This window comes from Pipistrellus kuhlii, unplaced genomic scaffold, assembly GCF_014108245.1.
Source record: "Pipistrellus kuhlii isolate mPipKuh1 unplaced genomic scaffold, mPipKuh1.p scaffold_m20_p_13, whole genome shotgun sequence".
Lineage (NCBI taxonomy): Eukaryota > Metazoa > Chordata > Mammalia > Chiroptera > Vespertilionidae > Pipistrellus > Pipistrellus kuhlii.
The window spans coordinates 21868964-21890051 of NW_023425438.1; the positions used below are offsets into that span (position 1 = coordinate 21868964).

A 21088-nucleotide genomic window follows, 5' to 3' on the forward strand; every position below is an offset into this window, starting at 1 on the left:
TGTCACAATTGACAAAGCTGTAAAGGGTTTCTGGAAGTGGTAGGCTGGAAAGGGCAGTGACTAGACATGATACTGTGTCAATTATTCAATGGTTGAATGATTTCAGTCACAGTTTGTTACCAGGGCTCAACTATTCCTTCTGTCTAGTGGGGAAAAGACTGAGAGATAATACCATCAAGATTTCTGGTCATTCTGCAAGTAAGGGTAGGTTAATATATTAACTCATAGTTAGTATGAGTTATGTGTTTTTTACAAAGCATGTAAGTCCCAGGTATTAGAACCCCTACACCCACATAAAGCTCTGAACAATATAGTCTGGCAGACCTTACCAAGGCCTAAGTTTAGGAAACCAAGATATACGACATATGGATATTTAGAAATCTTTAAGTCAAGGAAACTGGAACAGTTTTGTTTTTTTAAATTTCAAATATTCAAGAGAAAGGTTGGGGGAGGGGGGATTCTTTTCTTCTGATTCCCCATTTCCCTAATATTTATTCTCCTTTTAAAAAATTCTCACTTAAGGTATGTTATCTCTTCTTCCACTGCCCATGATGTCTGGAAATGGTTAAGAGCAATATCTTGGGTCTTGCTTCCTGGGTCCAAATCCTGGATGTGCCACAGGGGCAAGGTACTTAATTGTGTTATGCAGAGGTGCTTATCTGAAGGCGAGGGTAACAGTGGGGCCTGCCCTGAGGGGTTGCCCTGAGGAGTAAGTGAGCAGATACAGCAGTGCACTTAGAGCTGGCCCTGACACGTGGTGTGCACTCAGTCCAGGCAAGCCCAGCCATTTTTTTGTCTGTATTGCTTCTGTGTCTAGAGTCTGCTCTGCTTCCATTTTGCTATCTGGCCTTGGGGAACCGCGTAACCTCTGTTTCCTCCTCAACTGCCAGGCAGGCCTGAACTTCCTGATCATTCCAAGTTCTGGCCTTGATTGGCTGGGAAATGCAACACTCTGCTCTTCCCTCTGGTTTCATGATAGCTACTGTCAGTCCAGAGAAGCTCAGTTCAGTTCAGTTCAGTCCAGTTCAGTCCAATCCAATTCAATTGAACTCATCTATTCTGTTTAGTGCAAGTCATTCATTTCATTTGTTCACAAACATCTCCTGAGGTCCTAGACATGAATAATGCTTAGCAGACAAAATACAGAAAGGAGGTATGGGGGATCTTTGTTTCTGAGACTCTTAACAAATCTGAATGCTTTCTGTAGCTTCACTTATTTTTTTTCCCCCCCTAAGTGGAGAGAATATAAGAAAGACTCTATCCTCTTAGGGGTTTAAAGGACTTTTCCTTTAAACAATCTTGAGGAAAACAACATCTAGGCGGCCGCTGGAAAATGCAATTCTGATGTCTAAGTGGTTCTAATTATTCCCTGCTCAAGGGGGCGGTTCCTGAAGGCCGGTTTAATCTTCCCAGAGGCTGCAGCAGACAATATCCCACTCAGGTGAAAACAAGAGGGTGGCCAGCCCAAACAATAGCAAAATAAACAAAGCCCCAATTATGATTAGAGGGAGGTAGACTGGGCTGTTCTGTTTAGTCCGAAGAAATTGATTTCCCCTGGAGTGTCACTTACACCATAATGATTATTGGACTGGAGAAAACAGAGTAATACAGAAAACAAAATTAGATGGGCTGCAGATCAGTCGTTGATCTTGACTGCTCTCGCCTCGAAGGCAGAGTTAGAGAAATATAATCAATGGGGAGGCAGGATATTTGAAAAATGTCTTGATATTTATTGTTTTATACTCATTCGTTCATTTTTTAATGCAATATTTTTAAAATTAAATTATTATCTCTGTACATATACCATTAAAAAAAAATTTTTTTTTTACTCCTTTCTTTTGAAAAGCAATGTGCGTTAGGGAATCAACAAACAAAAAATAGTAAGTGCAGGTTAATTCTAGGAAAAGTTATCTAGATGTAATGGAGTCTGTTTGCTTACTGTATCAAAGAGGAAACAAACCCAACGTTTAAGGAACTTTCTCTGAAGGAATTATTTCAGAAACATGTAGCTTTAGATCTTCTAGGCGTAATATGATCTCAGCTGGCCCCTGGTCCACGCAATTAAAACAAATAAGGGAATAAAAATAATTCTATTTGGAAAGACTTAGAGTGACTTAAGTAATTTGTATTTCTTCACTGCAAACTAAGGCTGGGTTTAGTTTGTTCTACATTCAGTCATAGAAATGTTCAAAGCTCTGTATTGCATCCCACTAATTTTCTCTGAATCACACTAAATGAGAACCACTCCCCCCCCTTCCTCCCCCCCCCCCCTCCCGCTAGATAAACTTTCTTGAATTTGAAGATCTGGTATAAAAATATTATGATTTCTTTTTTTTAAAAAAAATATGTATTTTATTGATTTTTTACAGAGAGGAAGAGAGAGGGATAGAGAGTTAGTAACATCGATCAGCTGCCTCTTGCACACCCCCCACCGGGGATGTGCCCGCAGACAAGGTACATGCCCTTGACCAGAATCGAATCTGGGACCCTTGAGTCCGCAGGCCGACACTCTATCCACTGAGTCAAACCTGTTAGGGCAAAATGTTATAATTTCTTAAACTCTCACCCAAATGCTATTCTTGGCACATTTGTAAAAATGAAATTGATAATCCAGAAACAATAATATTTTCTTTAGGACAGAAAATGATTTCTTTGATTTACTGCTATTTGGTTCTCCAAGTCTTCTAACTACTATGCATCTCCCTCATTACCATGTGTTTAAATATATATATATTTTCTATCCAGCATGTGTCATACCTTTTCAAGAAAGTGCCCTACATTTATCCTCAAGTCTAGTAGGTACTTCTCCTTTTAGAGAACTTCTACAGTACTCACATTTTGGCCTGCACATCCTACCCTTCTCATGTTCTCACATGATGTCTTGAAAAGCCTTATTCTCTTTTCTGTGTCTGTGTATTTGTATCCATTCTATTCCACTACATTAACCACTTTACGCCATAAGTGTCTGTAGACTCAAGCAGTGGACCTCTTTTAATTAAATTCAAAATATCTTGGTAGTTAACTGGTTAAAATAGTCTATGTGTCTGGGCTGTGTCCTAACATCTCAGCAATGGCTGTACACAGGGTAAGCATTTGACAAAGGTGTGTTGCCTGTAGTAGCTTGTGGCTGATGTGCTGCTCTGTTTAGCGTCTCAATGATTTTTCTGTGAAGATGCTGAACTCAGGACTTTGACGTTACTTTTGGCTTATTTCCATTGGGTACAAGTACATGCTCTCTGTTGATGAAATCCCTTCCATTGAATGGTCAGGGCTGTAAACACACAGGGAGAAGGTCATCCTGTCTCTATCCTGCTCAGGAGAAAATAAATCTGTCCTTTGATCTAACAAACCAAAGCAGCACTGGAAAGCACCCTTTCCATGGTAATTCTATTTCCCTCCGTTTTACTCATTGTATCACAACGTTTAAGAAACTGTTATGTCTGCCAAGAAGAGCAGTTAGTGCCTTATTTGGTAGGTGATAAAGCTATTACCAGTCACAAGACCAATATTTAGGACATGCATACTGAATTATTTAAAGCTAACAATGCACATGAAGAATGTTAGTAAAGTAAAAATGGGATAAAAACATGATTGTAATAACATTTATTTCCTCTTTGCTTGCCCAACTATTCTCTTGTGTTCAAGGGCACACCCAGAACTTCAGATATGATAACTCTAAGTACCAGACTGCTTTGCTGCTTTCAGCGTTCCCACTGCCCCTTTTCCCTTCCCCTTCCCCCCTTTTTTGGCCTGGTCAAAACCATGGCCTTGGGATTGACTTTCAGCATGACTTTGAGAGGAGCTATGCTGACCTGTTCTGTAGTGAGACTGGTGAAAATTATACATACAAAGCCAAATAAATAATATTCAAATCCTCTGGAAAAGCAAAAGAGGAACGAGCTATTAAAAAGAAGAAAAAAAAAAAGCTATGAAAATCCATAAAAAAGGCAAGAGTTTTTAGTAATTTAAACCAAGACCATGGCCCACCTCTCTCATCACACCCCACTCTAGACAGCAACAGCTAAGAACAGGGATTCCTTTCCTTTTAGGTTCCAGCCAGAGGGCTTTCTCCTAGGAGGAGCAGGACTTGAACATTTCTCATTCTGCCTCCAGCTGCCTGTTGCTGTGGCTAGTCCCTGGGCAAGTGCTTTCTTACCAAGCCATATTTGTGTGCATAAAGGTCTTATGGGATGCACCCTCTTGAGAATACTTGGCCCCAATAGCTCTTGCCTGAATGTATGAGGTAGTAGTTTAATTCTAGAAGAATCAAGCATAGAGGATTTTAGGCTGTTACCCTAACCTCCACCAAGTACTTAGCTCTGAGAATAGGGGACTTAGAGAGTAGCTTGTTAATGAATCCACTCCTGCCTCCAGAGCCTGGTTGAGATCTTGCCCAAGGAGAGAAGCAGACTATACACATTTATTCACTTCCCAAAGGAACTCACTCTATTTGCAACAGGGCATGGGGATGTTTAAGCATAAGAGCACTCTTAGAGCAGTACCCAAGAACATCTATGCATGTATGCATAATCCATGGACACAGACAATAGGATGGTGAAGGCCTGGGGCAGGGGGTGGTGGTGGGCTATAAGAGGCCAATGAGGGGAAAAGGGGGAGATATGTAATACTTCCAGATTAAAAAAAAAAGACTAAAACATGACTGTGGGGTAGAAAAGAGCAATAGAGGTGTAGACCTAATGAACATCTAATGTAGGCCAGCTGGTTTGCAGGAGAGAACTGGGAAAATAAACTAGCTGGAAGCCCCCCTCCAACCACCCTCCAGTGTCAGAATAAACATCAAGTACTGACCTCAGAAATAACCTCCTCAAAGGAGCTACAATTTGATTGGATTTGTTTGTAGAAGGATTTATGCCCCTGGGGGATGTTGGAAATAATAGCATCTTCTGTCTAAGTGAAGATTAATATGCGGGTGTGATCAGGAAAAGAATGAAAAAGCCTTACTAGTACTGTTCTCCCAGAGTGACTGGATATTTCCCAGGCTGTGCCTCTGGGAGAGGGGACATCAACATCAGAGGCTTTCACTAATATTATTCATTTAGCCACTAAAACAAGTAACACTAATAAGTCATGAGGGGGAACCAGTACCCAGAATGCTGTACTATATTATCTAAACCATTTCTAGCAAAAGATCGAGACATGCAAGGAAATAGGAAAATATGGCCCATACACTAAAAAATAAAGCAGACAGCAGAAACTGCCTGTGAGAGTGACCAAATGCCAGATCTAACAGAAAACTCTTTCAAAGTAGTCATTATAAATATGTTTAGAGAAGTAAAGGAAAGCATGATTAAAAAATAAAGTATACTGATAATATTACATCAAATAGAGAATATTGATAAAGAAATAAAAATTATATTTGAAAACCAATTGGAAATTTTGGAGTTGAAGAATATAATAATACTATCTAATAAAATAGTAATATGCAAATTGACCATTATTCCAATATACAAGATGGCTGCCCCCATGTGGACACAAGATTGCCACCACAAGATGGCCAGCAGAGGAGGGCAGTTGGGAGGGACCAGGCCTGCAAGGGAGGACAGTTGGGGGCAATTAATCCTGCAGAGGAGGCAGTTAGGGATGACCATGCCTGCAGGGAAGGCAGTTAGGGGTGACCAGGCCTTCAAGGGAGGGTAGTTAGGGGCAATCAGGCTGGCAGGGGAGAAGATAGGTATCAATAAGGCTGGCAGGGGAGTTGTTAGGGGGTGATCAGGTTGGCAGGCCGAAGTGATTAGGGGCAATCAGGAAGGCAGGCAGGTGAGCAATTGGAAGCCAACAGTCCTGGATTGTGATAGGGATGTCTGACTGCCCATTTAGGGTAGTTGGACATCTCTCTAAGGGTCCCAGATTAGAGAGGGTGAAGGTTGGGCTGAGGGGCAACCTCTTCCCACCCTCCTGCCCCTGAATTTTGTGCACTGGGCCTCTAGTTAAAATTAAAAAAAAAATCACTAGAATATCTCCATAGTAGATTTGATCTTGCAGAAGAAAAAATTAGTAAAGTTAAAACTGAATTAATAGAGATTATGCAAGTCAAAGGATAGAAGAGAAATGGAGAGAGCCTCAGAAAGTAAGGGGGTAAAACAGAAATGGAGCCCTTGCTGCTTTGGCTTAGTGGATAAAGCCTTGGCCTGCAGACCAGAGTCCCAGGTTCCATTCTAGCCAAGGGCACATGCCTGAATCGCAGGCTCAATCCCCAGTAGGAGCTGTACAGAAGACAGCCAATCAATGATTCTCTCTCATCATTGATGTTTCTCTCTCTCCCTTCTTCTCGTAAATCAATATATATATATCGCAAAAAAACAGAGAGAGATGGAGAAACTTTTTCTGCCAAGGGCTATTAGGATATTTATAATATTATTTGTGGGCCATCCAAAATTATCAACATAAAAATTAACCTGCTATATTTGGTCAAACATTTAATTAACTCACCTTTAATGCCTTGGCAGGACCAGACCAAATGATTTTACAGGCTTTATCTGGACCATGTGCAATGCTTCCGCCTTGGAATAAAAGTTAGAGGTGGTGCTGGTTGAGGGTGGTGAGCCATTGCCTGTGCTTTGTTGGAGTTGAGAGATATGTTTTATTACTATGATTGCCATAGAAGCTTGGAAATTGAGGATTTAAAATGTTTGGCTTTGGAAATAGATGATAGACAATACTTTCAATTATTCACATGACTTTAGACAAATCACTTTCCTGGAACTCATTTCTTAGTCCTAAAATAAGTAAGGTTAGGGAGGAAATGTATGCTCACCCAAGTTCATCCAGCAAACAATTCTTTGATTTAAAGAACAAAGCAGGTTCACACAGGTGAAGACATGACCCACAAAGAATTATAAAATTTATGTCTACAACATATTTGGGGTTGTATATAATACCTTTCTCAACCCTTTAGTTCCTATGGATATATATATATACCCATATATATATATAGACCCATTTGTGAAAACATATTTTTTGGTTAACTACATCTCACTAAATCACAGTTTCCTAGTGTGTTCTGTGGAACACTTATGGGTTCTATAAAATTGGAATGCCTCGGAGAGCCTTGAATATGTTATGATATTGTGAATCTCTAGAACAGCGGTATAACATGCAGCATTTTCCAAACCTATTTGACCATGGAGGATCTTTTAAACATTTACTTTTCCCTGAGGGTCTTATGAAACTAAGGTTGTAAGGAATACACTTTTAAAAATGTCAAAGGACTAGACTTCAAGAGCTTAAGATATTTATCCTCCAAGAGGGTTTTATACATGTTGCAACTAAAAAGTCTTGAAATAAGGGAAATCTTTAAAGCTTCATGGTTTAATTTATTAGTGGTGCTATTGTGACAAATAACAGGGGCCATATTTGGGGGCAAAGGGCCCAATCATATCACATAGGAAGTTGTGAACTAGTTAGAGTAGCCTTGGTCCAGACTTTAAATCATATACAAAATGAGAAAACAAAGGTACAACTCCCCAAATCTAGAAAGAAATCTTGGCAAAGAGGCTGTGAGTTCATATTAGGTCAATTTAAAAGAACACAAAACTCTGTTGAGCTTTTGAAACGTCATCAGGGTTCATCTAATTGTATGACAGTCATTTAGGGAGGATCTACAGAGATCTCATGCCTCCATCAAGTGCTCCATGTTCTCATGGTAGTCACTGCTGCTAAGCCTCTGCACCTGCAGAAGATCCACTACTCAGCATCCTGAGAGCGAAGTATGACTGGGGAACCATCGTCATCGGAAATGTGAAGGACAACAGAAAGTTGGAACCAGCCCTTCCAACTGCCTCCTCCACAGGCGCACTTATCACTCAAATTCCCTTTTGGATTATTAGGCAGCACCTGGTTATTTTCAGTTTAGCATTGGAAGTGGCCGTTGACACTTTTCAGCCCTCCTTCTATTTATTCATGATCCCACTCACACATTTTCTATCTTTCGGTCTGTCTCTGTCCTCCTTGTTGAGTAGTTATTGGGTGCCCAATCCTGCTGAGCAGTGCTACCCCTCAGAAAGACTACTGTATCTGAGAGACAAGATCATGTATGTTTTGTACTGTGGGTGACTGTAGCATTGTGAATATTTAATCTCACATAAAGAGCTTAGATCTTTAGGAGTTCAGAGGACAGGGAGATTCTCTTTCCTTTTTTTCACAGTTAATAAAACAAACAAACAAAAAACAAACAAACAAACAAACCACATTAGGCTTTTAAAATGGTTTTCCTTAATTTTTAATTACAGTTGGCATTTAATATTATATTCGTTTCAGGTATGCAGCATAGTGGTTAGACATTTATATAACTTAGAAAGCGATGCCCCTCATAATACTAGGATTTTTTAATCAGGCACATCAGGGAATTCAGTTTCAATTCTGATACTGTGTGGGCTAGTTCTTTGGATTTCATTTTTCTTATTTCTTAAAATTGGAAAAATAATAGCTACAGTGTAAGACAATTGGGCAAAATACTGTGAGAAGCATAAAGCATGGTGATATAGTAGGATTTAACAGATATTTGTTACATTCAATCTTCTAGTTCCTATTTGCTTGAAAGGCTCTTCCTTTCATTCATTCATTCATTCAATTCATGTATGTATTGAGCAATTTACTTTGTGTAAGGGACTATTTTACACACTAGAATCCATGCTGTCATAAAACTTCAATTCTAGCTTTTAGCAGGGGAAATAAATAGGAAAACAACATAAAAATGCTCAAATTGCTGTAAGTTTAAGGGAGAAAAGGGTCTTAGGTTGGAGCAGTGGAAATGCTACTATCATGGAGGGGACAGAGGGGGTGTGCAGGAGGCAGCCAATCAATGATTCTCTCATCATTATGTTTCTATCTCTCTCCTCCCTTCCTCTCTGAAATAAATAAAACTATATTAAAAAAAAAAAAAAGAAGGAAAAGCAGACATAAATCCCATTCAGAGCAGTCAGGCACATGCTCCTCTTCACCTGAGCAAAACACCAAATGTTTCTTATTTAAAGAAAGCGGAATAGAGAGTTTTCAGACTAGAGGGTGCCAGGGACCACTTATGACTGCTGTGTGCTGAGACCTCCCCCCACCTCTTTATCCCACTCACCAGAATGCTGGCAGTTAAGCATTCCCTCCATATATGGTAGGAGTTTGGAAGAATCTTTTTCCAGGGAATTTGACCAGCCCAGAGGGAAGATCTATGCACAGATAGAGCAATTCCCCAATTCTAAGGCCAGGCCATTTCTTTCTGTTGCTGTTTTTGTTTTTCTTTCTCTTGAATTTTACCTGAGCTACTTTGTAATTATCCTATCTTGTTAGTATAACTGTTTGTTCTCTTTCCTCTTTTGTCTAGTATTTGTTTGGGGGAATCAGATGCCAATCCAAGACTGTCTGTGCTTATTGAAGGAACTCAGATTTTCACAATCAGGGCCCTGATAAGCAATTTTGCTCTTATATGCAGGGTTCCAGATGACCTCTTTGTTGCTCCCCATAATTCTTATACTTCCTCCCCTTGCCTTTAAAATTTTTAATTTTTAATTTAAAGAGTGTTTTGATTGCATTTTCTGCTGCCCCTCCCCCCTGCCCCACCCCCATCTTCCTCTAGCCCTGTATATATACTTTTTGAAATGTTACACTGCTTGCCCACAAAACAAATACCAATGAAATGAAGATTTCTTCCTTTTGTGTCCTGAACAGAAATTAGTCTTGGTGGGAATATGGCGAGACTTAGGGTCTGTCTGTTGATACTTGCTCAGGCTGAGATCTGATGATGGAGAGTGACCATTCATTTGCACTCAATTCATTTTTAAATTATAAACATAGCCATACAAAAATACAATAGTTTGAAATTTGTAAGAGAGGAAAATTACTGAGGAGTTCAAGAGCATGCACTAATTTCCTTATTAGTGTCTTCTTTATGTCAAAGTAGACATGTTAAACCATGTCCTCTTCAGAAGAGATATTTAGGTTTTTTAAGGCTAATGATGTGATTACCAGATGCCAGGGATGACCTCAGCTGCTCTGGGGGGAAACTGGCATACACAATCCATTGACATGTAAACACCCTTTGCTCTCCCTCTGCAAAATCCACATCATAATATTCATGAGCACAAGGACTTTAGGAAAAATTATGAGACTGGCTAAGCAACAGCAACAGCCGAAGTTTCCTTCTTTGGTGCTTCCACCAGTCTGTATTATTATAGTTTGAAAATTCCTAGTCAAACTTAAATACTTGGACACCTGGCAGTTTAGAACTTTTTTAAATTTGCTGATGTTCACTCATCATTCTGTTTTATTTCAGCTTGGAGTTCTCATTAAAAAAAAATAAAGCAGGGATTTCCTGACCTTTAAAAGAGTGGGGTCTTCTCGAAGTGCCCCTATGCAGCTCCTGAAATCAATCGTTGGCATAAGGTCAGATCTTGGTAGGACACCTGTCTTCTCATGAGCTTTCTTCTGGCATCAAGCAGGCCTGCGTCTTCTTTCACTAGGCATACATGTCTTTCAATGCTCAGACTATGATTTCAGAATGCACAAAGCAACTTGCAATTGCTTATCAAATGAGTGGTACTAATAACAACTTTTCTAGGTTCTGAGGCAGGATTTTGATTCTTGTGGGTAACGGTGAGGAAAAATATTGTCATCATTACCTGTGTGATGTTATTATTATTATTTTTTTTGCAACTTTGTGAGAGCAGGCACTGTGACTCTCCTATTGATTCTTCTCTCCCAAATGCCCAGTATAGTGCCTTGTACAAATATAATCAATAAATATTTGCTGTTGAAAGAAACATCATAAAAATGAGTGGCTTTAATCTGGCCTCAAAAAACAACAATGTTGGGAGTGAGAGAATGCATTTCAGGTTGGAGAAAATAATAGTATTGGGGTAGGGGGATATAAGATATATCAGGGAGCTGGGGAATAGAAAATTGTGCATAGAGCAAAGGGTTGAAAGAATGGGAGATGAGAGAGGACAGGAGAGTTCATTTGAGGCCAAAATGTAGAGAACCTTAATGCCAAATCTGGAACCTTTGTCCTAAATCTGGGCAATGGAGCCCACAGAGCAATTAGACAAGAGCTCAGAGAAGGAGCTGGGGAGAGGGGAAACAGGCTAAGAGGGAGGGGGTGGGAAGAATGGACAGAAACCAATTGGGAACTGTTACCATGAGATGATGAAGAGAGCATAAGTGGAGGCAATCCTATCTTCTAGGGATTTAATCCTATCTTCTGATGGATGAGTTAGTAGACTTTCTTAGAAGGAACAGAATATTTTAAATTGGAGCCACAGCTAAAAAGCTAGTGCTCAAGGCTGTGGTCCTTCCATATAAGAGGCCTTTCTTTTTTATTCCCTTCTTATTCCAGGAGGATTTTGAATGCAACACGCCATGGGCTCCCATCAGCTTTTGTTTATTTAGTTTCAAAGTCAAATTCTAAAACCCTTTACTTAACAGAACTGTCTATTAAGAAGAAGAGAACCCTTCTCACCAGCCCCCTTTGCCAAAACTCACATCTGAATTCACAGTAGTTTAGGCATTACATACCCCCACCCCCAATTCCAGGACTCTGCGGTTTAGAAAAGCCTATTAATTCTGAGAAGTTTGGTGCCTAAAGATGTTTGTGAAATCAAAGCATTGTAGAATTGAAGGAGAACTGAGCATCATTGTACGTCAACTTTTCACCTATCTTCTGATGGATTTTCTGTTTCATGTCCTCAATTGATCTTTTTGTTTCGTTGAAATTTAGCTGAACTTTTTGGGTCCATGTTTCTTAGAGGTTTCCATCAAGCCTGGCATTAAGGAGATACAAATAATTGGTTCATTTTCCACTATTTCTGACACAGGAATCTGTGATGGCTATGTTGGCTCTTGCTGAAGCAGGTCTGGGAGAAGGAATAAGAAAAGGTGGATTCAAGTCTCTTCTAAGACTAAAAATATAACTGAGTTCAAGTTTATGGCAAGAGTCTGGTTGCTTTATTCAAATATTTTTTGTACACCCCTTGAAAATTTTTGGAGCAGTTGACATATTCCATATGAAAGAACAAGGAAATGGCATGTTCAGGTCAGAGACACAAAACATTCTCTAAGATACTTCAGGGAGAGGTCAGATTCAGAACAAACATCCAAATCTCTTTATAATTAGATCCTAAGCAATTAAAAATAATTATGTACTCTTCTTCCTAACTGACCTTGTAGGATGTATAAGCTAGAATCTAGTCTAAATAAAGCTAAACTGGAGAATCTAAGTCTAGCAGCTTAAAAAAAAGTTAAATCCAATCATCCACAGTGACTAGATAACACAGTGACTTTGGAGAAGGATAATCAGTTATGCTAAGTGAAATAAATCAGTCAGAGAAAGACAAGTACCATATGATACCATTCATATGTGGAAACTAATGAACAAAATAAACTAACAAACAAATTAGAAACAGATTCATAGATGCAGAGAACAGACTGGCAACTGTCAAAGAGGAAGGAGTTTGGGGAGCTGAAAAAAGTGAAGGGATTAAGCAAAACACAAAACAGAACTTATAGACACATATAACAGTATGGTGATTACCAGAGGGAAATGGGCATGAGGGGAGGTAAAAGAGGGTAAAGGGGGGATAGATGGTGATGAAAGGAGACTTAACTTGGGGTGATGAACACACAACACAGTATACAGATGATGTATTGTGGAATTGTACTCCTGAAAGCTATATAATTTTATTAACCATTGTCACTGCAATATGTTTTTAAAAAATTAAATAAGTTTCCACTTGTGGCCAAGATGTCCTGCTTTTGAAGCTTAGGCTTCTTTGGTAGAGGACTGGGGTGAGGAAAGACAGCACTCACCTTTAGGTAAACCAGGGGATTTTATCATCACCAAGCAAGTGCCCTTCTGAGCTATCAAGTCCCTACTCTTCAATTTCTGATAATGACTCTGTAAATTATAGCTCTTAGCCAATTTTCAGGGTAAAAGTTCACCTTCTCTTTTAAAGCATTCTGTCCCTGAAATATAATTTCTCCCTTTCCATTTCAAGGTACTGCATCCTTGAGCTATTACTTGAGTCAGTTTTCTGATTCCTCTATAGTGAATATAAGCCTCCCGTACCCCCAGCCAAATTAGCTTCAAAATGTTGGACATAGACATATAATTTCTCACAAAAGTAGATGCAGGGTTTTGTTTTGAGAGGAAGGCTTATTTCAGCATTAACATGAAAACAGTGCTATTTGTTTCTTTCAGAGACATATCTAAACAAGGCAGTGGGAGTCTCCAGACACAGGCATCCAGGGCAACCTGCACAATGAGGTGTTTGTTTTTGATATCCAAACAGAATTACAATATTCAAAGCACATATAGGGAGCGCAGGAAAACTAACATCCAGGGTCTGGAATCTGACCTTAATTGAAAAAAAAATTATATTTCTTTGAAAATTTCTGCCTGGTTTACGGTGACTTCATTTTGGCAATTTCATCTGTCCTTTTAATATTCTTTGTAAGTAGGTAGGGGCAGATACTATGAAGTCGAGATAACTGAGTGATATGCCTAGAATATAGAATATTCAACTTTTTAAATTAGGAACCTTGTTTCAAGTCTATGTATCTCTCTTTCTAAATAAATAATGGATCATCAACATATTAGTCACTTTCTTAAGACAAACACACAAAAAAGCAAGGCAACTATCAAATCCTATAGTAGTGTATCACAGGGAGAGCAATAATCATCTTCTATATATATGAAAGCCTAAGTGGCCATTCAACTGTTCGACTGGCAGCTTTGGTGCACACTGACCACCAGAGGACAGACACTAACGCACAGGCATGGAAACATGGAACAGACTGATGAATATCAGAGGGAAGGGAGGAGGTAGGAGGATGGGAAGAGTTTAACCAAAGATCTTATATGCGTACTAAAGGCCTGGTGCATGGATTCATGCACTGGTGGGGTCCCTTGGCCTGGCCTGTGGGGATCATGCCAAAACCAGCAATCCAACACAACCCCCCCCCAAGGAGTCTTGGATTGCAAGAGGGTGCAGATCAAGCTGAGGGACCCCGCTGGTGCACAAATTTGTGCACCAGGCCTTTAGTCTCTTATAATATTGTTTTCATCAGTACTGAGGAGCAGAGCAAATAAACAGATGTAATTTCCCCTTATTTATTATATCATTTGTTCTACATGTAATTGAGGGCCACGAAGAATACACTGCATTGAACCAGGCACCATAAGGAGTACAAAGGAAATGTTTACTGCTGTTGAGAAAACAAGACACACATGAAAAGTTATGTGCAAAGCAAGATTGTGCAATGAACAACACAGATTAAATAAAGATGGAAGTGGTCAGGGAAGACTTCATGAAAGAGGAAACCTTTGAGTAAGACTATGATGCTAGTAAGTAGGTTGAATTTCAAGAGGAAAAGAAGAAATCAAGGATAGTGTAAGTAGCAGGCATACATAAAGACATAGGGAGGAGAAATGCAAAAGTGGGCTTGAGAACAAGTATGTATCAGTCTCGCAGAATAGTTGGCTCCTGTGAGAATGGTGAGAGGTAAAGTAAAAAAGGTGAGCCATTGAAAGATTTTGAGCTTCAGAATCATAACATGGCATCAGTGGTATTTTATGGAGAGAGATGGATGACGGTGAGCAGGTGGGTTTGAGAAGAGATAGTTAGGAAGAAAGAAGATAAAACAGGAAGTTATCATACAATCAAGGCTTTAGATGTCCAGGATCCCAGAAAAGATGGTGGTAATGAATCATACCTAGAAATATGAAGGGAGTTTGTAAAAGTGATTCAATATGGGCAATCAGGAAAGTGAAACTGCATAATGAGATTTAAGCCATCACTAGTCAACAAATGAGATTGTTAGGGTGGTTTTAGCAGGTTTGTAATCCATTGTCTTATCATCCCTTTCATCAACTCAGAACACCTAGTTCCATCATGGTTATCTGTATTTCAGAGCTAGCTCCTTCAGGAGAGCAGAGCACAGCTACTACTCCAGCACAAAACAATAAAACCCAGCCAAGAGTCCATCACTCTCTGCTACTGAGCACTGACTTAGGAGCTAGGAGGCGTGGCTACAATTCTGAATTTGCAGGGAGTTTGCTCCAGTGGCTGGGGTTGAATAGATCCCAAATGAATCAGCCTTTCCTAAAGTATGTTCTGCAGAATATTCATCCTTAGGTAAAGATGCTTTTAGAGAAAAGGATTCCGCAATGAAACAAGCATCAAAAATTCTTTTTCCCTCTTGGACATCACAGAATTTATTGGCATAGAAAAGGCTTCCTAGTAGGTACACAACACTAATACATCCTAAAGAACTAAGGACCTACTACAGAAAGATGAAACTAGGCACACTGTTAAATATATATATATATATATATATATATATATATATATATATATATATATAATTTCAGAGGAAGAGAGAGGGAGAGAGAGGTAAAAACTTGAATGATGAGAGAGAATCACTGATCAGGTGCCTCCTGTATACTCACTACTGAGGATTAAGCCCACAACCCAGGTATGTTCCCTGACCAGGAATCCCACTATGACCTCCTGGTTCATAGGTATATGCTCAATCACTGAGCCACACCAGCCAGGATAAACTAGGCACACTTTAACGCTCCTCACTAAACAATACTCTGTGGTAACAGGCTATTAAGAATGATCTAAATCAAGACCCCAAGATAAGGACTAGGGAATTGGAAGAAAATAGAAGTGGCAAAATATAATTGAGGTAATTAGAAGTGCTGGTCAGTTGAGATTGTAGTGAGATAGGAATTCGCTGTGAAGAGAGCTGTCAATACAGACAGTTTACAATATAACCTCAATTCAGGTTTCCCTATGCCAAGAATGACCATCAGTGGACCCTTTTGTCCTCTTAGTATTGTGGTCATTGAACCCTGATAAATAGAAGGTTAGCTGTATCCACAGTGTCACTTAGAGTTAAAATTTCAGATTTTGAATAGGTTTTCACATTCTTAGGAATTCTACCTCTAGGAAGAATAAAGCAAGATCAAAGGGTCCTTTCTAGGTTCATTGACTGCCTCCAGGTGAAGTTTCTCGAATAAGTCAGACATCAAAATTCCTTTGACTATGGTCAGAATGAAACCTGCTCCCTGAATTTTTGAAAGCTATTGAAAGCCTGAAGGAAAACATTTCTTAGAAAGAAATGCACACAAAATAAGTGTTCCAACCACTAGGAGAAGAATAAGGGTATTTTTAAGTAAAGTGGAAGACTATAAACTATCTCGGAGTTATGAAGATCTTTACATAAATTTTTCAAAGCATTTCCATATCTATTGACTCATTCTATCATGAATACTCTCTGTGGTGTTTTTTTCCTACTTATTTTACAGTTGACAACAGCAGCCACCACCACCACCACCACCACCACCACCACCTGAGAGGCATTGTGCTAGGCATTTTACCTGGTTTCTTTTTTAAAATTTATTTTTTTATTTTTTATTGATTAAGGTATTACATGTGTACATATATGGTTTCACTTAATCCCCATAGCAACTCTGTTGGAAGACATAATTTCCATTGTAGAGCCAAGAGCCCACTTGATAGAGCAAAAAATAGCATAGCCTGGGTGTGAACTCTTTCTAAGGGATTCTAGATGCTACACTCTATCATCTCTGACTTGTCAGAACCAATAAAAGGCCCACCTGTGAATATCACCTTAGGACTCCCTCTATTACTAATGCTGCTCATCTAGGTTAGTACTTTCTTTGTGGTGCCATGTTATCTCAGGCTGCTGAAACCCTACTTAAGCTAGTCATATTTAACCACTCTCACATATGGTCCAAATCAGCCTCGGGCCAAATATAGCCTGCTCCCTGCTTTTCTAAGGCTCATCAGCTAAGGATGTTTTTCACATGATTGAAATAAATAAAAAAATAATGATACTTCGTGACTTGTGAAAATCATACAAAATTCAAATTTCAATGTCTATAAATAAGGTTTTGTTGCAGCATGGCCATGCTAATTCATTTACATTTTGTCTGAGGCAGCTTGCCTACAACTATGGAAGAGCTGAGTAGTTGTGCCAGAGACTGGCTCATAAAATCTAAAATATTTATCTGACTCTCTGACTTTTTATGGGGAAAAAAAAATTGTAGACTTCTGGTCAAAATTCAAAAGAATAATGGAGCAATAATACCAAACTTGCCATTCTATTACAAAGTTTTAATGAAATAGTATGTGTAAAGCAGGAAGCAAACAGTAAGGGCCCCTCAGTAAATGAATCCATCTGCCTGTTGATGGTACTTTTGTGTGCTTTTGCTGTTGATATCAGTATGTGTAGATTGTAGTGTAGTGTATTAGAAATCTTTAGCAATACCTGGCAGGTATATAACATGACACCACTGCAAGGTGGATGGATCTGATAGGATGAAAATATACGTGGTAAAATTAAGAGGGGTTTTCCCCAGTAAACCTGACTTACAATCAAGCTTTGACATGTTGATGGATCAAGCAATTGCCATGGTGGAATCCCACCAACCTTTACCTGATGTGATCATCATAAAAGTCAATACTCAAACCTGGAAGACTGCAAGGTGAATTAGAAATACTTAGTTGAGCAAGCCACTTCATCTTCCTTCTAGCAATGTTTCAGATAACCCTGATCTAGTCCTTTTAAGGAAGCAAAAATAATTGCTCTTTCATTTTAACACAACATCTGAGTTTTAGTTCACTTGGCATTTGATATGCTCTTTATCAGATTAACAAACTGATCTGAAAAATACCCCCAAATAATTTTCTTTCTTTTTTTGTGTGTCTAACTCCCAAAGTATCATTTATCTTCTATTCCTCAATACATCTTGCTGAGAAGATTGCAAATCTGAACTCCAGAATGGTTCAACTCATGCTCTACTAATGAATGTGCAGAGGAAAGAATCTTCTCAAGATGTGGTATCTGGGAGAACCACTTTAGTCCTCAAAGCTTTCAAACAACCACACTCATCACTCAGGTGGGGAAAATGACAATAACAGGCAAGCACTCTCTTCACCTTCCTAGTTTTAGCAACTTTGGGCACTGTTATGTACCCCTAAGTAAGGGGTTGACCATGGGTTAGCCTTTGTCAAGAGTGTGAAATTTGTTTCTGCTGTTCTGTTGGACACATCCTCTTTTACAATCTCTTTCCTCAGTTACAAGCTCTTGGACAGAGACATGTAGTTAGTTACTCATTTATATCTTAGTATGACTTTTTAAAAAGATCTTTTCTCTGCTCCTCTCACACTAACTCATACACACACACTCCCTGAGATTTGGTGTTTGGGGATGAATTTTGTTCTTTCCTTTTCCTCCTACCCTGCATTCTTACCTTTCTGTTTTTAATGTAGAATTTTAAAAAAAAGTTATTCTCTTTGTTTTGTTTTATTTTTTATTTTTGTTATTTTTGTTTTCTCTTTTTTATCCCTATTTTTAATTATTTTCTTCTTGTAAATAGATATCAGAAAGCAGATAGTGTAGTGAAAAAAGGAGTTTTGGATAGAGAAGCAGCACTCCAAATTAAACCTCATTAGGGGCTCTCTGCTCTATAAACTGGTTGTCACTATTTGACCTACAGAGAGAAAAAAAAGGAAGAAGTGGAGAAGAGACAGGCATGGAAATGGATATGTATTTGTGTGTGTGTGTGGGGGAGGGGGGTGTTAATTTTTAGTGCTTACAACAATCCAATCAAGCAGGTTGGATTTAGAAGTGACAAACCAAGGCTCAAAGGGGGTTAACTAATTGTTCAAAGTCATAGAAGCAAGTGACTTCTTACATGGGCCACCTCCCACGTTTATAATTACCTAACAAACCAGACTGACTTTGCCATAATCAGGAATAACTGTCTCATCTGAAGCAGTGTAGCCAAAACACAGAGCAGACCAGCTATTTTCTCTGTGCTGCCACTTTCTCTGGATAGGAACTGAGGACTTGGGCTGTCAAGGGAAAAAGTAGCTGCAGGACCAACCAAGTCTGCAACCATTTGTCACTGAGTGAAACTCTGAAATACAACAGCGATGCATTTGAGTGAACTGAAGAGATGACCACCTTCTGCAATAAAGCAAGAGTCATCCATAGCTTTAAAGGGGACCAGATTTGAAACAGGCTTCCAGAATAGTGGCTTCTGTTTAAAATCCTTGCACTAAAAACAACAAGGATAGCTATAATCTCTGAGACAAGTTGCCAATTCTTAGAGGAAGTAGTAATCTTTTTCTAATATAGACAGACATAAGATTTTGGGGGAGAAAACAGCAATAGAATGTGAATCAAAAAGCTTGATGTCTAGTTTTGGCTCTGCCTCAACTCATTGTGAGAGTTTGAACATTTCTCTTGACTCTTCAGACCCCAGATATCTATCTCATTTGCAAAATAAAGAGATAGAGTTACATTATATTGAAGTTCTTGTCCAATGTTGTCTGTCTACTTTCTTTTAAAATAGTTCAGTAAAAATCCAAAGTTGAGAATCATATATTTTCACCTGTATGAAAGATTATCCTGTCTTTCTCTTTCCCTCTCCCAATTCATTTTTCTCTTCTCTCCTCCTTTCTTCACACCCCTTCCCTTGTCTTCTCCATCCCTCTCTCTTCCCAGGAAGCACAATCTCAGTTGGAGAATTATTTGCTCCTGCTTCCAAAGCAACAATGACCCTGTATTCTTGAATTCAGTGTCCTCAGGAGACTCACATTGTACATACCACTTAAATCAAAGCTGTCTTTCTGCCTCTAATTCCTAGGTCTTCTAAGTTTCTACTTTTTCTTACTTTTACTTTTTCACCAAAGAGAATGTGTAACTCAAGAGCAAATACATTGAAAAGACATTCAGGTTTCTGCATGACACTTCCCAGACAAACATCATGACCAACGCTCACCAAAATCCTTGGGAGAGACACAGGGCACGAGTGTTGAGATGGGGGAGTTTGTTTTATTCAAGCATTCAGAAATATTTCAGCTCAACAGTTATCAGCCTAATGTAAAAATAACACCAGCACCCAGTACACAAATGCCTGCAGTGGCATTCCCCGCAGTCTCTGATACTCACAGTTCAATGGCATTCCTGGGGAGGTCGGAGGGAATCTCTGTCACCTCGCTGTCTTGGCAGAGAAAAACCCTGTTAGAGCAGTGACAGATCCGATGATGACATCCTGAGCCCAAGCTTAGGAAGGCCAGCAAGTAGACACGGAGCAAGGCCATGCTTATTTATCCATCCACCTGCTTTCCTCCTGCTTTTGCAGAGAAAAATCTCCACAGATTTCAGAGGCTCCACTCAGCGCCCTTATGAGATCTTCCTCCAGAGTCACATGACCCAAGGGATGCTTTTTTTTTTTTTTTTTTTTTTTTTTTTTTTTTTTTTTTTTTTTTTTTTTGTCACTCGAGGAGAATAGCAAAAGTCCTGTGTGCCCCAGTGTTTTGGGAGCAAAATAAGCTACTCCCTCATTCTTTTTAATTGGGTTTCTTATACCCTGATCCAAAGAATATAAGAAGTAGAACTTTGGTGCATGTCTGGCATAGTCTTCAGTATTTCACTGTAGAAGTATCCCTCCCTGCTGGTCACCCTTCTTTTCTCAACCGAGTGACATGATGACTTTCTCCACAAAGAGACAAACCTACAATGCATTAAGAGTGTCAGTCAGTGAACATTGGGGGCTTGTTCTAGTCTTGGCATGGATGTCTTACTCCAACCCACTTGATATAACACCAGAACTTCTGTGGTAGTCACTGGTCCTCTTTCCTGCTGTAAATAATGAGCCTAGATGGCGCTGCTCAGAAGACAAGCTGCTAGTGTGCCCAATCCAATCTCACTAGGTGGGAGGCACTTTTGAGAGGGTTATCCCCAGAGGTAGTTGACTAAGGGACCTAAGGAATGGGCTGTTTTTAGTGGAGATTTGGTAAATGCTGGCAGTCCACACCTATTGCATATTCTTTCTGACATCTTTACACACTGCCTTCTGGAAGGGTTGACACAAATGAATTTACTTAATCTGTGCTTTTAACTTAGTTTTAAATGTTCCCTGTGGATGACAATCCCAGATCTTTTGTTGGTATTCACGATCTCCTTGACAATGAAAGATCTGAGGAATGTTTGGCAACACTCAGGAAAATGGCTTGTTACTTTCAACTCCAGAATCTATGAAGAT

At 39.3% G+C, this 21088-nt stretch overlaps 1 protein-coding gene across 2 annotated transcripts in view; it reads right to left on the bottom strand.

The window, feature by feature from the left end:
* The window catches only part of FSHR (follicle stimulating hormone receptor), a 120026-nt gene extending 99792 nt beyond the window's left edge, over positions 1 to 20234 (bottom strand). For both annotated transcript variants that reach the window (XM_036435268.1, XM_036435267.1), the window contains exon 1: positions 19993 to 20234. In XM_036435268.1, coding sequence (XP_036291161.1) covers positions 19993 to 20144 — 152 coding nt within the window. In that variant the 5' untranslated portion in view covers positions 20145 to 20234. The remainder of the gene's footprint in view (positions 1 to 19992) is intronic.
* Positions 20235 to 21088: the final 854 nt, after the last annotated feature.